Here is a 13,846-nt window from a genome sequence, read left to right as displayed (position 1 = left end):
CCGAGATTTCTCTTAATTCTTTGTTTTTCCCTAGCTTCAGGGAGGATTTCTATTATAATGACACTGCTGGGTACTTCATTATTGGAGGGAGCAGGTATGTGACTGGCATTGAAGGGTTTTTTGGACCCCTGAAGTACTATCGTCTCCACACTCTGCACCCTGCACAGGTGAGCCCGGGGCATCGAGAAGTTTCTGGGTGTTCGTGCATGATGGGAGTGTGGCTCAGGGACGTGGAGCCCAGTGTAAATAAAAGATTTGCCCAAGCCGGACCTCGCATCGGCTCTGTCATCACACCCAATTAATATGGAGGCTTTTCCCCCAGCAAACTCGATAATAGATTTCTGTTAAGGTTTGGTTCATTTAGTACTCATAAAATGGAAACCATTTACTTCCTCTGTTTTAATAACTACTAGCTTAATTATAGAGTAGATTTTTATCAGGCTGTTGCCTATCCAGTGATTAAGCTAATGAAAGGAGAGAATCTTAGTTATTTGGTAAAGCTTCTTTTATGTGCTATTATTTAAAGTATCAGAGGAGACACTCTAGCAAATTAAAATCTTGGTTCTGTTCGCTGGTCTCTTCAGAAACGCAGGCCCTGGGCCCCCACTGGGGTGGCTGGCTGTGGTTGTAGAGATTGTGGAGGGCTGAATCTACTGCATGCTGACCCTCACATCCAGAACCCACCTGCAGATGGGATGGTCCAGCTCTCCAGGCCCGCTCCCACAGGGGTTGGTGCAGGGAGACGGGGATTTCCCACCTTCGTGGAGGGGGGTGTTTTCTGCCTTGGTAAGGAGATCACCAGACACCTGAACAAGGTCATTCCTGTGACCCTGCGGGGTCGGTTCTGGGAAAAGCAGGAGTCCCTAGGCAAAGTATAGGAAGAAAAATGCGACGCCCTACTATACCCATGGGTGCATCTCACAGCCCCTGTGGACAGACCTCTACGAAGAGGAAAACAAAGAAAGAAATCAATTGATTCATTTTGCAACAAATGCTTCTAGAACACCCGCTATGTGCCGGGGCCCTGTGCTGGTGCTGAGGCATCCGAGATGATTAAAATGGTAGCTCTCAAACTTTTTTTTTTTTGAAGGTGGTTCACACAAGAAATCTACTTAATATCATGAACATACATACGCGCGCACACACACACACACACACACACATATACCCATACACAAATACAAAACCAAATACAAAACCAAAACAAAGATTTTACTAAGAATACATATCTTTCCAATGTTAAATGCACTCTGATATTTTGTGTCCTGCTTCATATAAAAATAAATCACTGCTGATTACAACCTGCTGAAATAATCGCATGCCCCCCCAATGGGTCACAACCTGCATTTTGGAAACCAATAAATTGAGATAAGGCGTCTGTTTTTGAGAAGCTCCCTGTGTGGGCCTCAAACACCTAAGTCAAGAATGCGGTATGTGCTTTAACTCACTTGCAAGCACAGTGTTTTTGGGGCGCTGAGGTGGGAACATCCGCCTCCTCACATGCTTGAGGGTGGACTGTTAGGGAAGCCGCCCTGAAGCATTGACCTTGGATCTGGCTCTTGGGGAGGTGAGTAGGAGCTTGCCGAGCAGAAGAAAGTGGGGGGAGGGTTCCCAGGCAGCGGCACAGCACAGGGAGACTTGGTGTCCTTTGGAGACTAGAAGGAGCCATGAACCTAATTGTCTGAGGACAGCGTGCGGCGAGGGGAAAGCAGAGGGTGGAGGCCTGGCGTCTGGGAAATCCTGACATTTAAGAAGCTCTGCGGAGGACAAGATGCCACAGAAAGCAGCTAGAGGGGACCGGCCAGAGCTGGCGTGTCCTGGAATTATACCCTCCCTTTGCTAATGCAGAGCGGACGATCTGTGTGCAAAAAGCAAGCCGACTGGTCGTACCAGTGCGAGAAGGCAATCCACCCGAACACAGCCTCGTAGGTATCGACGGGTGTTTGATGACAGCTTGTTGTTCATTCAATTCTCTTGCCTTCTTGTAGATTTTAAACCCCCTCCTTGAGAAGCAGCTTGCTGACCGGATCAAGTTATATTACGAAAGGTGTGCTGAGGTCCAAGAAATAGTGTCTGTGTACATGTCCACGGTACAGCAAGGGGGCGGGAGACCAGAAGCATGTAAGTACTGAGCTGCAGGAGAGCAGTTTTGAGCTCTGTGTATTTGTGTCAACACGTGTGGCCTCTTTCTAACACGGTTAACGTAGAACATATGTGAGTTGAGCAGTGGGGGCACATACGACCTCGAGCCCTCCACGGATGGGCGCACGAGACAAGTGTGTGTTCCACGTGGATTCCAAGGAGACCGACAGTGACCAGGAACCCAAATCTGCCTCTCCGCTTCCACCATGTGCGACTTAGTTGAGGAATACAAATGAAAGCCTTTTGAGCCTCACATCGCGTCCTTGCCATCCATAATGGGATCTTAGGCCGGTCTAAGAAAATAAAAGTGAATTGGAAAATAAATTAATCATTAGAAATGTTTCCCCATCGGTGCACTTTTGTCTTGGACCATTAATATCTGAATATTAGCTTTCAGAAATGTTGAATAGCGACTTTGTTGTTTGGGGCTCGGTTTTATTTTTTTCATCCCTGAAATTGATCCACTCTCGAAGACCCCGGTCATAGCCAACAGAAGGAATGCTTTTCACGTAGACTGCTTTCGTGCCTGCTCATATTCTCATGGACATCCTTCACTCATGCAGGGTGTTCGTTGATTACAAAACTTGGTTCCTGGGTTGTCTCCCAAGTGCTCCAGCTTAGGTCTAGCGCTTATCAGTGTCTCTGTGCTTAGACCCTCTTGCCCAATACGGTGGTGCTAGAGTTAGTCACATATGTTCCTTCGGGAAGAGAAATTCCCGCGGGGCCTTTGCCATCAGCAAAAGCGAACTGAGTATCACAGTCCTGCCCACGCATCTCAGCCATCTCCAGGGCCGCACTTGCCATTCTAGGCCGTGGATGGATGGGTGCCTCTGGAACATACCTCAGTCGGATAGGGTTCTCCTACGGCGGCCTCAGGGAGGGAGCAGAGACGGTGATAGGTAAGTGTGGAAAGTCGGCCCTTCTGCAATTTAATTTAAGAAGAGGCGATACTGGGCCCCAGCTGCTGCTTGTACAGCTGACTCATCCAGAAAATATGATGCTGTCAGAAGAGGGGGAAGATATATAGGAATAGTAATATCCCAAACCGGAAAGAAACTGATTTTGATAACTGATGTAATTTCGGGAGAGATGCTCTGAACTGGAAGGCCATCCTTGCCTGCTGATCTGTGCGGTGGCCTTGGAAGACTTTCCTAACATCCACTGCCTTGCCTCCCTGGGGGACCTTGTGCTTTGCTCCTCAACTCACGCTGCCAACAAAATGGCCTAGATATTGGCCTCCTGGGGAACAGTCCGAGGCCAGCTGCTCATTCTGGAGAATTATTCAACAGCCATAGCAACTTTGGCACATTGCCCTCGGACGTGGCTTTGAATGTGTGACCTCGAGGCAAAGGCATCGGAGCCAATTTCAAATCCCTAATGCACCCAAACCAACATCCAGTAACATAAAGTCTGACCTCTTATTCCTAGTTCCTCTTAGGGAGGAGGGGTTGAGAAGGATGAGACCTTTCTTCTCCTAAGGGGAGTGCTATCTTGTGTTTCCCTTGCCCAGGCGACCTCCGGAACTCCTATCTGGACCTGAAGCTCAGGTACGGGAGGCCCTCCACGTGCAGAGCCTTCCCCTGGGAGCAGGAGCTGAAAGACCGCCACCCCAGCTTGTTCCAGACCTTGGTGGAGATGGGTTTGTTGACAGGTGATTGTGTAGGTGCCTTGCCTTTGGACGCTGGCTGGGAAGGCTCCCTCTTGGCCACTGTTTCACTCACCCTCTTTGGCGGTTTATGCCTCAAAGTTATTCTTAACCCTAGTGTTCTAGGTTAACATCAGATTTAAATTCTGCCCTTGTGTGTCCACAACCCTCAGGGGGTCTGTGCACATTTCAAAAGCCAGATACAAAAGCAAATTTGGGAACCACTCCAGCAATTCTTTTAAAGCCAAGGCCACAGATGACAGCCTGCAGCCAGAGCCGGCCACCAAAGGTGATTGGTTTGGCACGCACGTTATTGTCCATTTTTTTTAAAAATTAGTTGCTAGTGTCTAAAAAATGCAATTTTTTTTTAGCTTTTCTTGAAAAATCCAATGATCTGGCAATGCTGGGGCCTCCGTTCCTACATCACAGCAATTCTGGAAGTGAGAGTTGGCACAGGTGTGCTCTGTCCACCCACGGTACCCCCCACCCCCTCCTATTCCAGCACCTTCTGCCTACTTCTTTCATGGATCTTACCTGCCTGGGTCCTTAGGGCACTTGAACTTGAGATCCCTGATTTGAAATGCACACTTTAAGCAGCATCTCGGGAATCTATACTTCCCAAACGTGGCCGGCTTCTCCTGAGGCCCGTGACAATTTGTGTGTGCTTAGTAATTAGTGCACTCTGGGGCCACAAGGGATCTCGAAACCATGTCTGGTAGGAAGGGGAGGGAAGCCAGAGGTGTTCAGCCGGGGGAAACTGGTTAGAGGCAACCCGTGGTTTTCTTGGGCATCCAACCAGGACCTTGAGTCAAAGTAGTGCAGAATCTAACTTCTAGTTCATGTCAGGGCCTCCTAAGAATGTCAGTGTTGAGTGGAGTAGATTCCCTATTATAGATAGTGCAAAAGGAATCTATTCTGGCTGGAAAGAATTCGAACCATACAAGATATTTCCTCTTACGTTCATTCGATACTTGCTGAGCGTCTGACCGGTTACTTGGCTAGGCTTTAAAGATAAGTAAAATAACCCAAGGTCCCTGCCCTTGAGGGACAGACTTGAAGACAAAGAAAAACGGTGATGCATTTTCAGTAAAAGTGGTGGGCGGAAGTGATAGAGTCATAAAAAAAAAAAAGGGAGTTGTCAGGGAAGGCTTCCTGGAAGAGGTGGCATTGGGATTGATGCTTGAAGGGTCAGTAGGTGTTTGCTAGGTAAGCAAGGTAGGGGTTGGGGGGGTGGGAGGCAGAGTAGAGGCAGAGAATGGGAACAGTACAGCATTTTAAATGATGTACAAGGGGTTTGGGAGGCAGGAGAAGGCCTGGAGAGTGATGATTCTGACTGCGGTCCGGACACCGTCCTGAGAGTTTGGACTTCGCCTTGTAAGTGACGGGGGCCTGTTGAAGGGTTTTAAGCCGCGGGTAGAGGTGCGATCAGAATTGGGTTTTGAGGTTACTCTGGCAGCAGTGGGAGGTTGGGGGGGAGGTGAACAGAGAGGTGTGGCGTGGAAAGCAGGGAGTCCGTGGCCGTGGTCCAGGAAGAAAGGAGGCAGGGGTCAGAGCGGTGGGGACAGAGCTAAAGGCTGTAAAGGGGTTGACTGCTTGGGCGGCAAGGGGGACAAGGAGCGGGGAGGCCGTGTGCAGTCGTGTGACAGCCTCTGCAGCCAGGTGGCCTGAATCCAGCTTTAGCTTAGCACTCACTAGCTGTGTGATCTTGGGCGAGTTCCTTCGCTTCTCCGAGCCCTGGTTTCCTCATCTGCAAAATGGGGATGATAACAGCACCCCTCTCCTAGTGTCGGGTTGAATGAACCGAGGCACATGACACAGAACAGAACGGGCACATGGGAAGCTCTGGGTAAACAGTGTTTCTCGACCTGGCCACTACTGACATTGGGGCCTGGATGATTCTTTGCTGGGGGCAGGAGGAGAGGCCTCTCCTGCGAATTATAAGATGTGCAGCTACGTTTCTGGCCTCAACTCAGTGGACACTAGTAGTACTCCCTCCCCTCCCCTGACCCCCGTCTCGAGTGGTGACAACTAGAAAGGTCCCCGTGGTTTGCCGGACGTCCCCAAGGAGGCCAGATTCCTCACAGGGCGAATCACCGTGCTCCACGGTGGTGGAATCACCACCCAAGACAGGCCAATGGGAGAGAGGCTTGCATGTTGAACCGTTGAGGCTCAATGGGCTGAGGCCTCATCCGCGTCAAATTCGGTTTTATGAGATTTCTGATCCCATTTAAATACCGTTTCGCTGACTGGGAACAGGGGTGAATCATTTTCACCAAACATTCTTTTTAAGGTAAATACTCTCAGTAAGGAGGTTTTCGTGTTATTTTTATAGCTCAGAAGTTTTGTTTATGAGAATTTAGGATTGTTATTTTCTCTGTGGAGGCCTGGGGATGGAATCTAAGTAAAAGCCCAAATCATGGGGCTCCCGGGTGGCTCAGTCGGTTAAGGGTCTGACTCGCGGTATCTGCTCGGGTCATGGCCTCGCGGTTCGTGCGTTTGAGCCCCATGTCCGGCTCTGCACTGAGAGCGTGGTGCCTGCTCGGGATTCTCCCTACTTCTCTCTTTGCCCCTCCCTCATGCTCTCTCTGTCTCTCTCTCTCTCTCTCAAAATAAATAAATAGACTTCAAAACTCATCACGAGCCCTTGAACCTCAGGGCGCCCTGGGCTAGGTGTAGGGACCGTGACATTGCCATGTGTTCTGCTTACCCCTAGTAGGCCTCCGGGGGCCCCATCCTGGTGGCATAGGGAACCCCAAGGCCGGATTTGCCACCTTAGAGCCCACTGCTGGTGCCGAACCAGTCAGTGGAGTCCTTCTGATGCTACGTCTGCTTAGAAGAGCTCCAAGGAGCGTCTTCTGAGGGGCCGTGCGTGCCCCACGCATAGCCTCTGTCTCCCTCGGGCACACAGCCACCTGCGTTCCTTCCCTTCCTGCCATTTCCTCGCACCGGCAGGCAAGGAGGGAGGGCGGCAAGGGCAGGCCGATCTCCAGAGTGAACCTCAAGCCCCCTTTCCGCCTTCAACCCCTGGTTTTCTAGGTTACACCGTCCTGTCCATAAGGACTGGGAGCCTTCTGCAGAGGGAGGGCACACACTCCCCATTAAAATGCCTGGCACAGCGCCCTCGCTCGGGGCCATCACAGTGTCCTCCTGCTGGCCCCCGAGAGAGACTGCATTTGTGTGTGGCGCCCGGGTTCTAACAGGGCTGAGCGGAAGGCAGAAAATTTGATCTTGTAAATTGAGGTTAAACAAACAAGTTTACGTTCTTAACATACCTTTGCTCTGCTGTCCTATAAAAGGCATGGTTGTTGACCAGCGTGGCTGGTCCTTTCCTGGTTCCTCCCGTGCCCGTCCTTCCAGATTCGTCTTGGGGTTAAGTGTCCAGCTGACTTGGGAGTGCTTCGGACAACTCTAGTTAATAGGAACCATGTCTCCATTATGTTTTCTGCCCTGTTGCCCTGAGCTGTCCCGTCCCGTGGACTGGTCGACTTCATTAGAACCTCCTCATCATACTACATTTTTCATTATCTGAGATAAAGTCCAAGAATGGCAGTCAAACATCAGATGTTTTTGGTGTTTGGAATTCTGGCTTTGGGAACTAAATGGGTGGTAAGAGAGAGAAGGAATTCAACTGTGTGAGAAATTTCTAGGTTGCCCATGGCACCACCTTCGTTCACTCGTTCGTTCAATCCATAGATGTTGGCTGAGTGCCCCCTGTGAGCCAGGACAGAACAAAAACGGGGCTGTGTTTTGAACGAGAGTCATTTAGGTAAATTTAAAGGAAGACGTCGGCTCCCATTGTTCCTACAAAGGGAATTAATTTGTGGAATTCTGTTTCTCCTGGCATGTTGAAAAAAAAAAAAAATAAGACAACGGAAGACAGTGGCCCGTAATTTCTGGTTCTTTCGACAGGCTCATTTTTTTTTTTTTTAAACGTTTATTTATTTTTTGAGACAGAGAGAGACAGAGCATGAACGGGGGAGGGGCAGAGAGAGAGGGAGACACAGAACCAGAAGCAGGCTCCAGGCTCTGAGCCATCAGCCCAGAACCCGACGCGGGGCTCGAACTCATGGAACGTGAGATCATGACCTGAGCTGAAGTCGGACGCTTAACCGACTGAGCCACCCAGGCGCCCCAGGCTCATTTTTTTTTCTTTGCAGTGTCTCCTCACATCCACGCGGACTCTACTTCCAGGCCGCTACGCATGCACGTTTCAGAGTTAAGAGTGTATTTTCCCCGCACTGTGTGATTTCAGGCGCCTCATCTGCTCTCTCTCTAAGCCAACAACACACTTAAAGAGGAGTGAGAACATTGCAGGGGGTGGGCATTTGGGGGCTTTGGCCTCATCCACAGCCAGGAGGGAGCCTATGACAGCGTTCCCTGCATCTGGCCCTGTGAGGTCAGGAGCGTCACCACCTTTCGGTTGTTCCCCAGAGTCCGAGTGGTATTTTCTTACAAAAGACAATCACCAAATAGTTGTACCCTCGCTCTTTAAGAACTGTAATTAAAACTTTTTTTTTAATTTTAAATATTTATTTTTGAGAGAGAGAGAGAGAGAGAGAGAGAGAGAACGAGCAGGGCAGGGGCAGAAAGAGAGGGAGACACAGAATCTGAAGCAGGCTGCGGGCTCCGAGCTGTCAGCACAGAGCCCAATGCGGGGCTCAAACCCACGAACCGTGAGATCGTGACCTGAGCCGAAGTGGGACGCTTAATCGACTGAGCCATCCAGGTGTCCCAAAACACTTTTTCTGGTAATATACATGTAAAATGAAATTCTCCATTGTAGCCATCTTTACGTACGCTCTTCAGTTGTGTTGAGTACAGCCACATTGTGGCACAGGTCTCTAGAAGTTTCTCAGCTTGTAAAACTGAAACCGCACCCATTCAACAACTCTCCGTTTTCTCTCCCCGCCGCTCCTGATAACCACTATTCTGTTTCTACGAACTTGCCTATCTTAGATACCTCGGCTAAGTGGAATCATACAGTATTGGTCTTTTTGTAACTGGCTTATTTGACTTAGCACACCGTCCTCAAGATCTATCCATGTGGTGGCTTGTGTCAGTCTCCTTCCTGTTTGAGACTGAATAACACCCCATCATAGGTATAGACCGTATTTTGTTTGTCCGTTCATCTGTCGGTGGACCCTTGGGACTGCTTCCACCTGCTGGCCGTTGTGAATGACACTGCTATGAAGAGGTGCCAACGCCTCTTCCGGACTCAGCTTTCGGTTCTTTTGGATGTCGGTTCAGAGGCGGGGTTACTGGATCATATGGTGATTCTACGTTTCATCTTTTGAAGAACCTTCATACTGTTTTCCAGTGCAGCTACACCATTTTCCATTCCCGCCAATGGTGCACAAGGGTTCCGATTTCTCCATATCCCTGCCAACCCATGCTTATTTTCCATTTTTTTTGACACGTGGCCATCCTCGTGGGTGTGTGGTGTGATTTATGTTTGTAATTTATCTACTGGGGAACATTTGGTTGAAGACCAGTTGAGAACAATGCTCTCATAAAGTGACATGATGCTATGAAAGAGCTTTCTGGACAGAGAGGCACCATACGGGTATGAGGGATAGGGTCGCCTGAAGAGAGCGCGTCTCACTCGGCCTCGGGTTACAGTTATTCGATCCTGTTTGTGTCTCTGTCACTCATGCAACTGCAAGCTTGTTGAGGGTAGCTCAAGAAGTAGAAGTACCCCGCTTAGGGGCGCCTGGGGCGCTCAGCCAGTTAAGCGTCCGACTTCGGCTCAGGTCATGATCTCACAGTTCGTGGGTTCGAGCCCCGCGTCGGGCTCCGTGCAGACACCTCAGAGCCTGGGGCCTGCTTTGGATTCTGTGTCTCCCTCTCTCTTCCCCTCCCCTGCTTGCTCTCTGTCTCTGTCTCTCTGTCTCTCTTTCTCTCTCTGTCTCTCAAAAAATAAATAAATAAACGTTTAAAAAAAAAAACGTTTCCACCTCCAGTTCTCCACAGAGCCTGCAGTGGTACTGGCCACATATTATCGATTCTTCTTCTGTATGACCCTACACAGCACCTTTCTGTGCCTTTCCCCTCCAGGAGCATACTTCATCTACCCATGCTCCTCAGCTGGCCTGTAAAGCGTCTTCAAGTCCCAACTCAAACTGTCCCCTCGCATCTGTGCCCCCAGGCAGGTGGCTTTTTTTCCCATGCTCCCCTTGCCACTTTGTGGGTAGCCTCTTCAGCGGACCTGCCCTGTTGCATTATTATTGTTGTTGATTTGCCTGTTGGATTCAGAGGAACTCGTGAGCCTTCAAAGACAGGAATGGGATCTAGGTTTTCTTTGAAGTCCCCCAGTTAAGTATTTGTTGGGTAACTGAGTGCACTCCAGACGAATAAATGATACCGTTGTAAGTACTAGAAATGTCTTTGCTGGCTCAGTGAATCACTGAAAGAACGAGGAATTTGACTACCAGGAGACACAGGTTCAAGGTCCGCGAGCCAAGCTGTGACACCAATCCAGACTGATAGATAGAGCTCTGTGGGCTTCTTCGCCTTCTTCTCTACATTTTTCTCATTCCCTTCGTACTTCTTTAGCCTGTTCCCTCTCAGGAGCTGCTGTCCTGGCCCCAAGATGCCTCTGCAAACATAGCTCTGTTTCCCTGGTCTGCCAGCAGACTGTTTTCCAACTCCTCCCGTCAACAGCAGCAGACCAGGACCCTTCTTATGCATACTCCTTGTAAAAGAATTCCCAAAATGTAGCCCTCACAGTTCTTCCTTTCATATATCCGTTATCTGGTGGCTGACGCATACAGGTGCCTAGATGTAAAACAGCCCCGACGTTCGTGCAGACCCCGTTGGCACCCGTGGACCGCAGCCCTCCAGCACTGTGCTGGGCCCTGGGGCAACCGTAACGAAAAGACACACAGAACTCTCTGCCAAGTGCCAGGGGTCTGGGAGGAGGGAGGCTTCTTACATGTTGACAGCTGATGTGCTAACCTGGTTTGCAATGCAGCTGTCCCCACTGGTGGTGGTTCCCACTCTGCAGTATCACAGGACGTGTTCCTCGTCTCCCAGAGTAGGCATGCCTTTGAATTAAAGATGGCAGCCCTCCTTAGGCGCCCAGCTGCAGTGCATATAGATGTGGCGAACACCCTTCCTGCCTCCCGGCGTTCCAGACCCACTGCTCTGCATCTTGATTTCCTTGCTTGGCACAGGAATTCTACTGTGCTGCTCTGCCCCAAAGTCCACCACGGTCCAGGCTCTGGGTGGCATCCAACACGAGACCCCCTGTTCACGGCTTCAGGGGGACTCTTCTGATTGGTCACTCTCTATGTCGTTTCCCGGGGAACCTCCAGTTCTCCGGGAAAATGGCTCCTGTCAGAGCATAGAAATTGCCCTATTAGCATTTGGGCTTTTTCTAATGCTAGGATGGTAGTATTCTAGTATGCATGCTTTTTCATTATTTAAGAGGTGTGCTGGCTATTTCTTCTACTCTCCTGTTGCAACTTCCTTGTCAAAATGGAACCCTTAGAATTCAAAAACCCTTTGAACGGGGCGGGGGGGGGGGTAGGCATCCATCAGCGGTGGTGGAGATGGGGAGGGGCGAGGGGGAGCTGGTAAGAGGCCTGGGGAATGGCAGTGGAGGGGGGTGGGACTCGAGGCCAGGCCGGAGAGCTGGTTTGGGTAGGAAAGCCCGAGGAGAGCTGCTCAGGTGCATGTGGGCAACAAAGGCAGGGAAGGACAGGTGCATGGGACAGGTGAGCGGGCTGGCACTCCCCTGTGGGCATCTGCCCCGGGGCCGGAACCCCTTACTCCCTTCCTTCCCTTCATTCTGGACGGGGCAATTCTGAGCCCAGGGGAGTAGGCGATTCTGGCTACAGAAGCCCAAGGTCTGCCAGCAGATGGGTCTCGGGAGGAGGCCGGGTCTGAGGTGGGTTCGCCTCCGTCTTGTTCCTCTCCTTTGTTGGGACCAGCCTGACTTGCCCCAGGCTTCAAGTGCAGGGGGAAGGAGCCTCCCCGCAGTCTGCCAAGGGGTTGCTGGCCCCACTTGCATCACCCTCGGTTGCCTTTAACTGTTCTTATTTTTGTCGACAATTGCAATGTTTATTTGGAAACACGAAAATGCAGAGCATAGAAATAGTAGAGATACAGTAATGTTCCTTAATAACGCCAAGATACCGTGTCCTTTAAGAGCTATTTTCAGTGTTGTGCATTGAAAAACCATCATCTTTATTTTTTTATTTAAGAAAGCGTACATTACAGATGCTTTGTTTTTGTTTTTGTTTTTGTTTTGTACAAAAATGCACAGAAGCACCAAGAAGAATACACACAGGGAGATACTTTTGCTGCCCAGAACATCCCTGGTGACAGTCCTGAGGGGCAGTGGGTAGAGAAAGGGAGAGAAATCACACGCACAAACCCAGAAAAGTTGCATACAGAAAAGGACGAGCCGTTTTTGTTTTTTTTTTAATTTTTTTTTTCAACGTTTATTTATTTTTGGGACAGCGAGAGACAGAGCATGAACGGGGGAGGGGCAGAGAGAGAGGGAGACACAGAATCGGAAGCAGGCTCCAGGCTCTGAGCCATCAGCCCAGAGCCCGACGCGGGGCTCGAACTCCCGGACCGCGAGATCGTGACCTGGCTGAAGTCGGACGCTTAACCGACTGCGCCACCCAGGCGCCCCACGAGCCATTTATTTCGGACAAATAAGCCACCTCCTTCCGTCTCTGGGGCTCAGGGGCTCAGAATGCAAAAGAGGAATATGTTGTGGGGGTTTTTTAAGTAGTAAACCTGGTGAGATCTTCCTTTTCTGGTGAAATGACATTTTCTCCTTTCACTTTCTTTCCCTTTCCAGCTTATACTTTGGGTGCATTCCACCTTTTGGAAGCTTGAAACTAAAAATGACTTTCTTATCGATGCCCCCGTCCCTCTCACAAGGAATGGGTCTGCATCCCTCCTGAATTCTCAGGCAGATGCCCACTCTGGCTCTCCAGCCGGGGCCCACCTTCTCATTTTCTGCTTCTTGCCTCTGTTAATGATGAGCCCGCAAATGGCCACCTTCTGGTATTGCTGTAGAAAAGAAAAGAGAGGGGCGCCTGGGTGGCGCAGTCGGTTAAGCCTCCGACTTCAGCCAGGCCACGATCTCGCGGTCCGTGAGTTCGAGCCCCGCATCGGGCTCTGGGCTGATGGCTCAGAGCCTGGAGCCTGTTTCCGATTCTGTGTCTCCCTCTCTCTCTGCCCCTCCCCCGTTCATGCTCTGTCTGTCTCTGTCCCAAAAATAAATAAACGTTGAAAAAAAAAAAAAGAAAAGAAAAGAGAGCAAAACAAACAGTGCCGTGCTCCTTGGAAAATAGGGACCGTTAATTAGTGGGGGCGCTGACCTTTTGTTTTTTCCTTAGCGTTGGGGGCAGAAAGGAAGAAAATGGGAAAAGGGCTCCTATTTTGTTTGTTTGTTTTCTTCATTACCCCGTTAATCTCCATAAACAAGGCATGTGTTTTAGTTACAGATCGACTAGAAAAAAAATGCATATGCTAAACCAGATGGGTGAAATTAACAGTTTCATTAAACTAATTTTAAAATTGCCAGTTTGACAATATCACCAGCGGTATAATGGCTTGGATTTTTCTGCCGCAGTTGGAATTTGAACTTTAAAGAACGTGCAAAAAAGAGCAGTTTTACTTTCAAATTATTTTTTTTATTATATTCACCAGTGCAGAAAATTGTTGAGATTCTTTTGCAGAGAAAATACTGATCAGTAATATTTGGGGGGCAGTTAGGAATTTTAACATGTAAAAGAAATAATGAAACCTTTGCAATCCGCCTCTGTTGCCTTCTGCAGGGTTTGTGTGCGTGTGTGTGTGTGTGTGTGTGTGCCCACGAAGGCTTTGAGCTTTGTGAAGGATTCCCCTTTTGCTCCTTATCCTCCAGCAATCCCGGCTACCTGGGAAGTGCTGCTAATGATTTCTGGGGTTCCATGCCAGGGGTCAGCAGGGCAAGTGTTTCATTTGGAGCATCATTTGGTTTGGAGTTTCCTGTCTCTTCTGAGCCCACAAAGCCCATGTCTGTGGGTACTCAGGCAAAACCCATCATCTTGGTTAGGT

At 49.7% G+C, this 13,846-nt stretch overlaps 1 protein-coding gene across 5 annotated transcripts in view; it reads left to right on the top strand.

Moving 5' to 3' along the window:
- SEL1L3 (SEL1L family member 3) overlaps positions 1-13,846 on the top strand; it is a 105,915-nt gene that overhangs the window by 38,315 nt on the left and 53,754 nt on the right. For 4 of the 5 annotated variants that reach the window (XM_047091780.1, XM_047091779.1, XM_047091782.1 and 1 more), the window contains exons 7-9: positions 35-167; positions 1,989-2,121; positions 3,653-3,793. In XM_047091780.1, coding sequence (XP_046947736.1) covers positions 35-167; positions 1,989-2,121; positions 3,653-3,793 — 407 coding nt within the window. The remainder of the gene's footprint in view (positions 1-34; positions 168-1,988; positions 2,122-3,652; positions 3,794-13,846) is intronic. The other variant, XM_047091783.1, reaches the window with a different exon arrangement.

Source organism: Lynx rufus, unplaced genomic scaffold (genome assembly GCF_022079265.1).
Source record: "Lynx rufus isolate CCGP_SWC_20201006 ecotype Redwood Valley unplaced genomic scaffold, mLynRuf1.p SCAF_3, whole genome shotgun sequence".
Classification (NCBI taxonomy): Eukaryota; Metazoa; Chordata; class Mammalia; order Carnivora; family Felidae; genus Lynx; species Lynx rufus.
The sequence above is the reverse complement of the archived record's forward strand: the minus strand, read 5'-3'. Positions and strand labels throughout refer to the sequence as shown.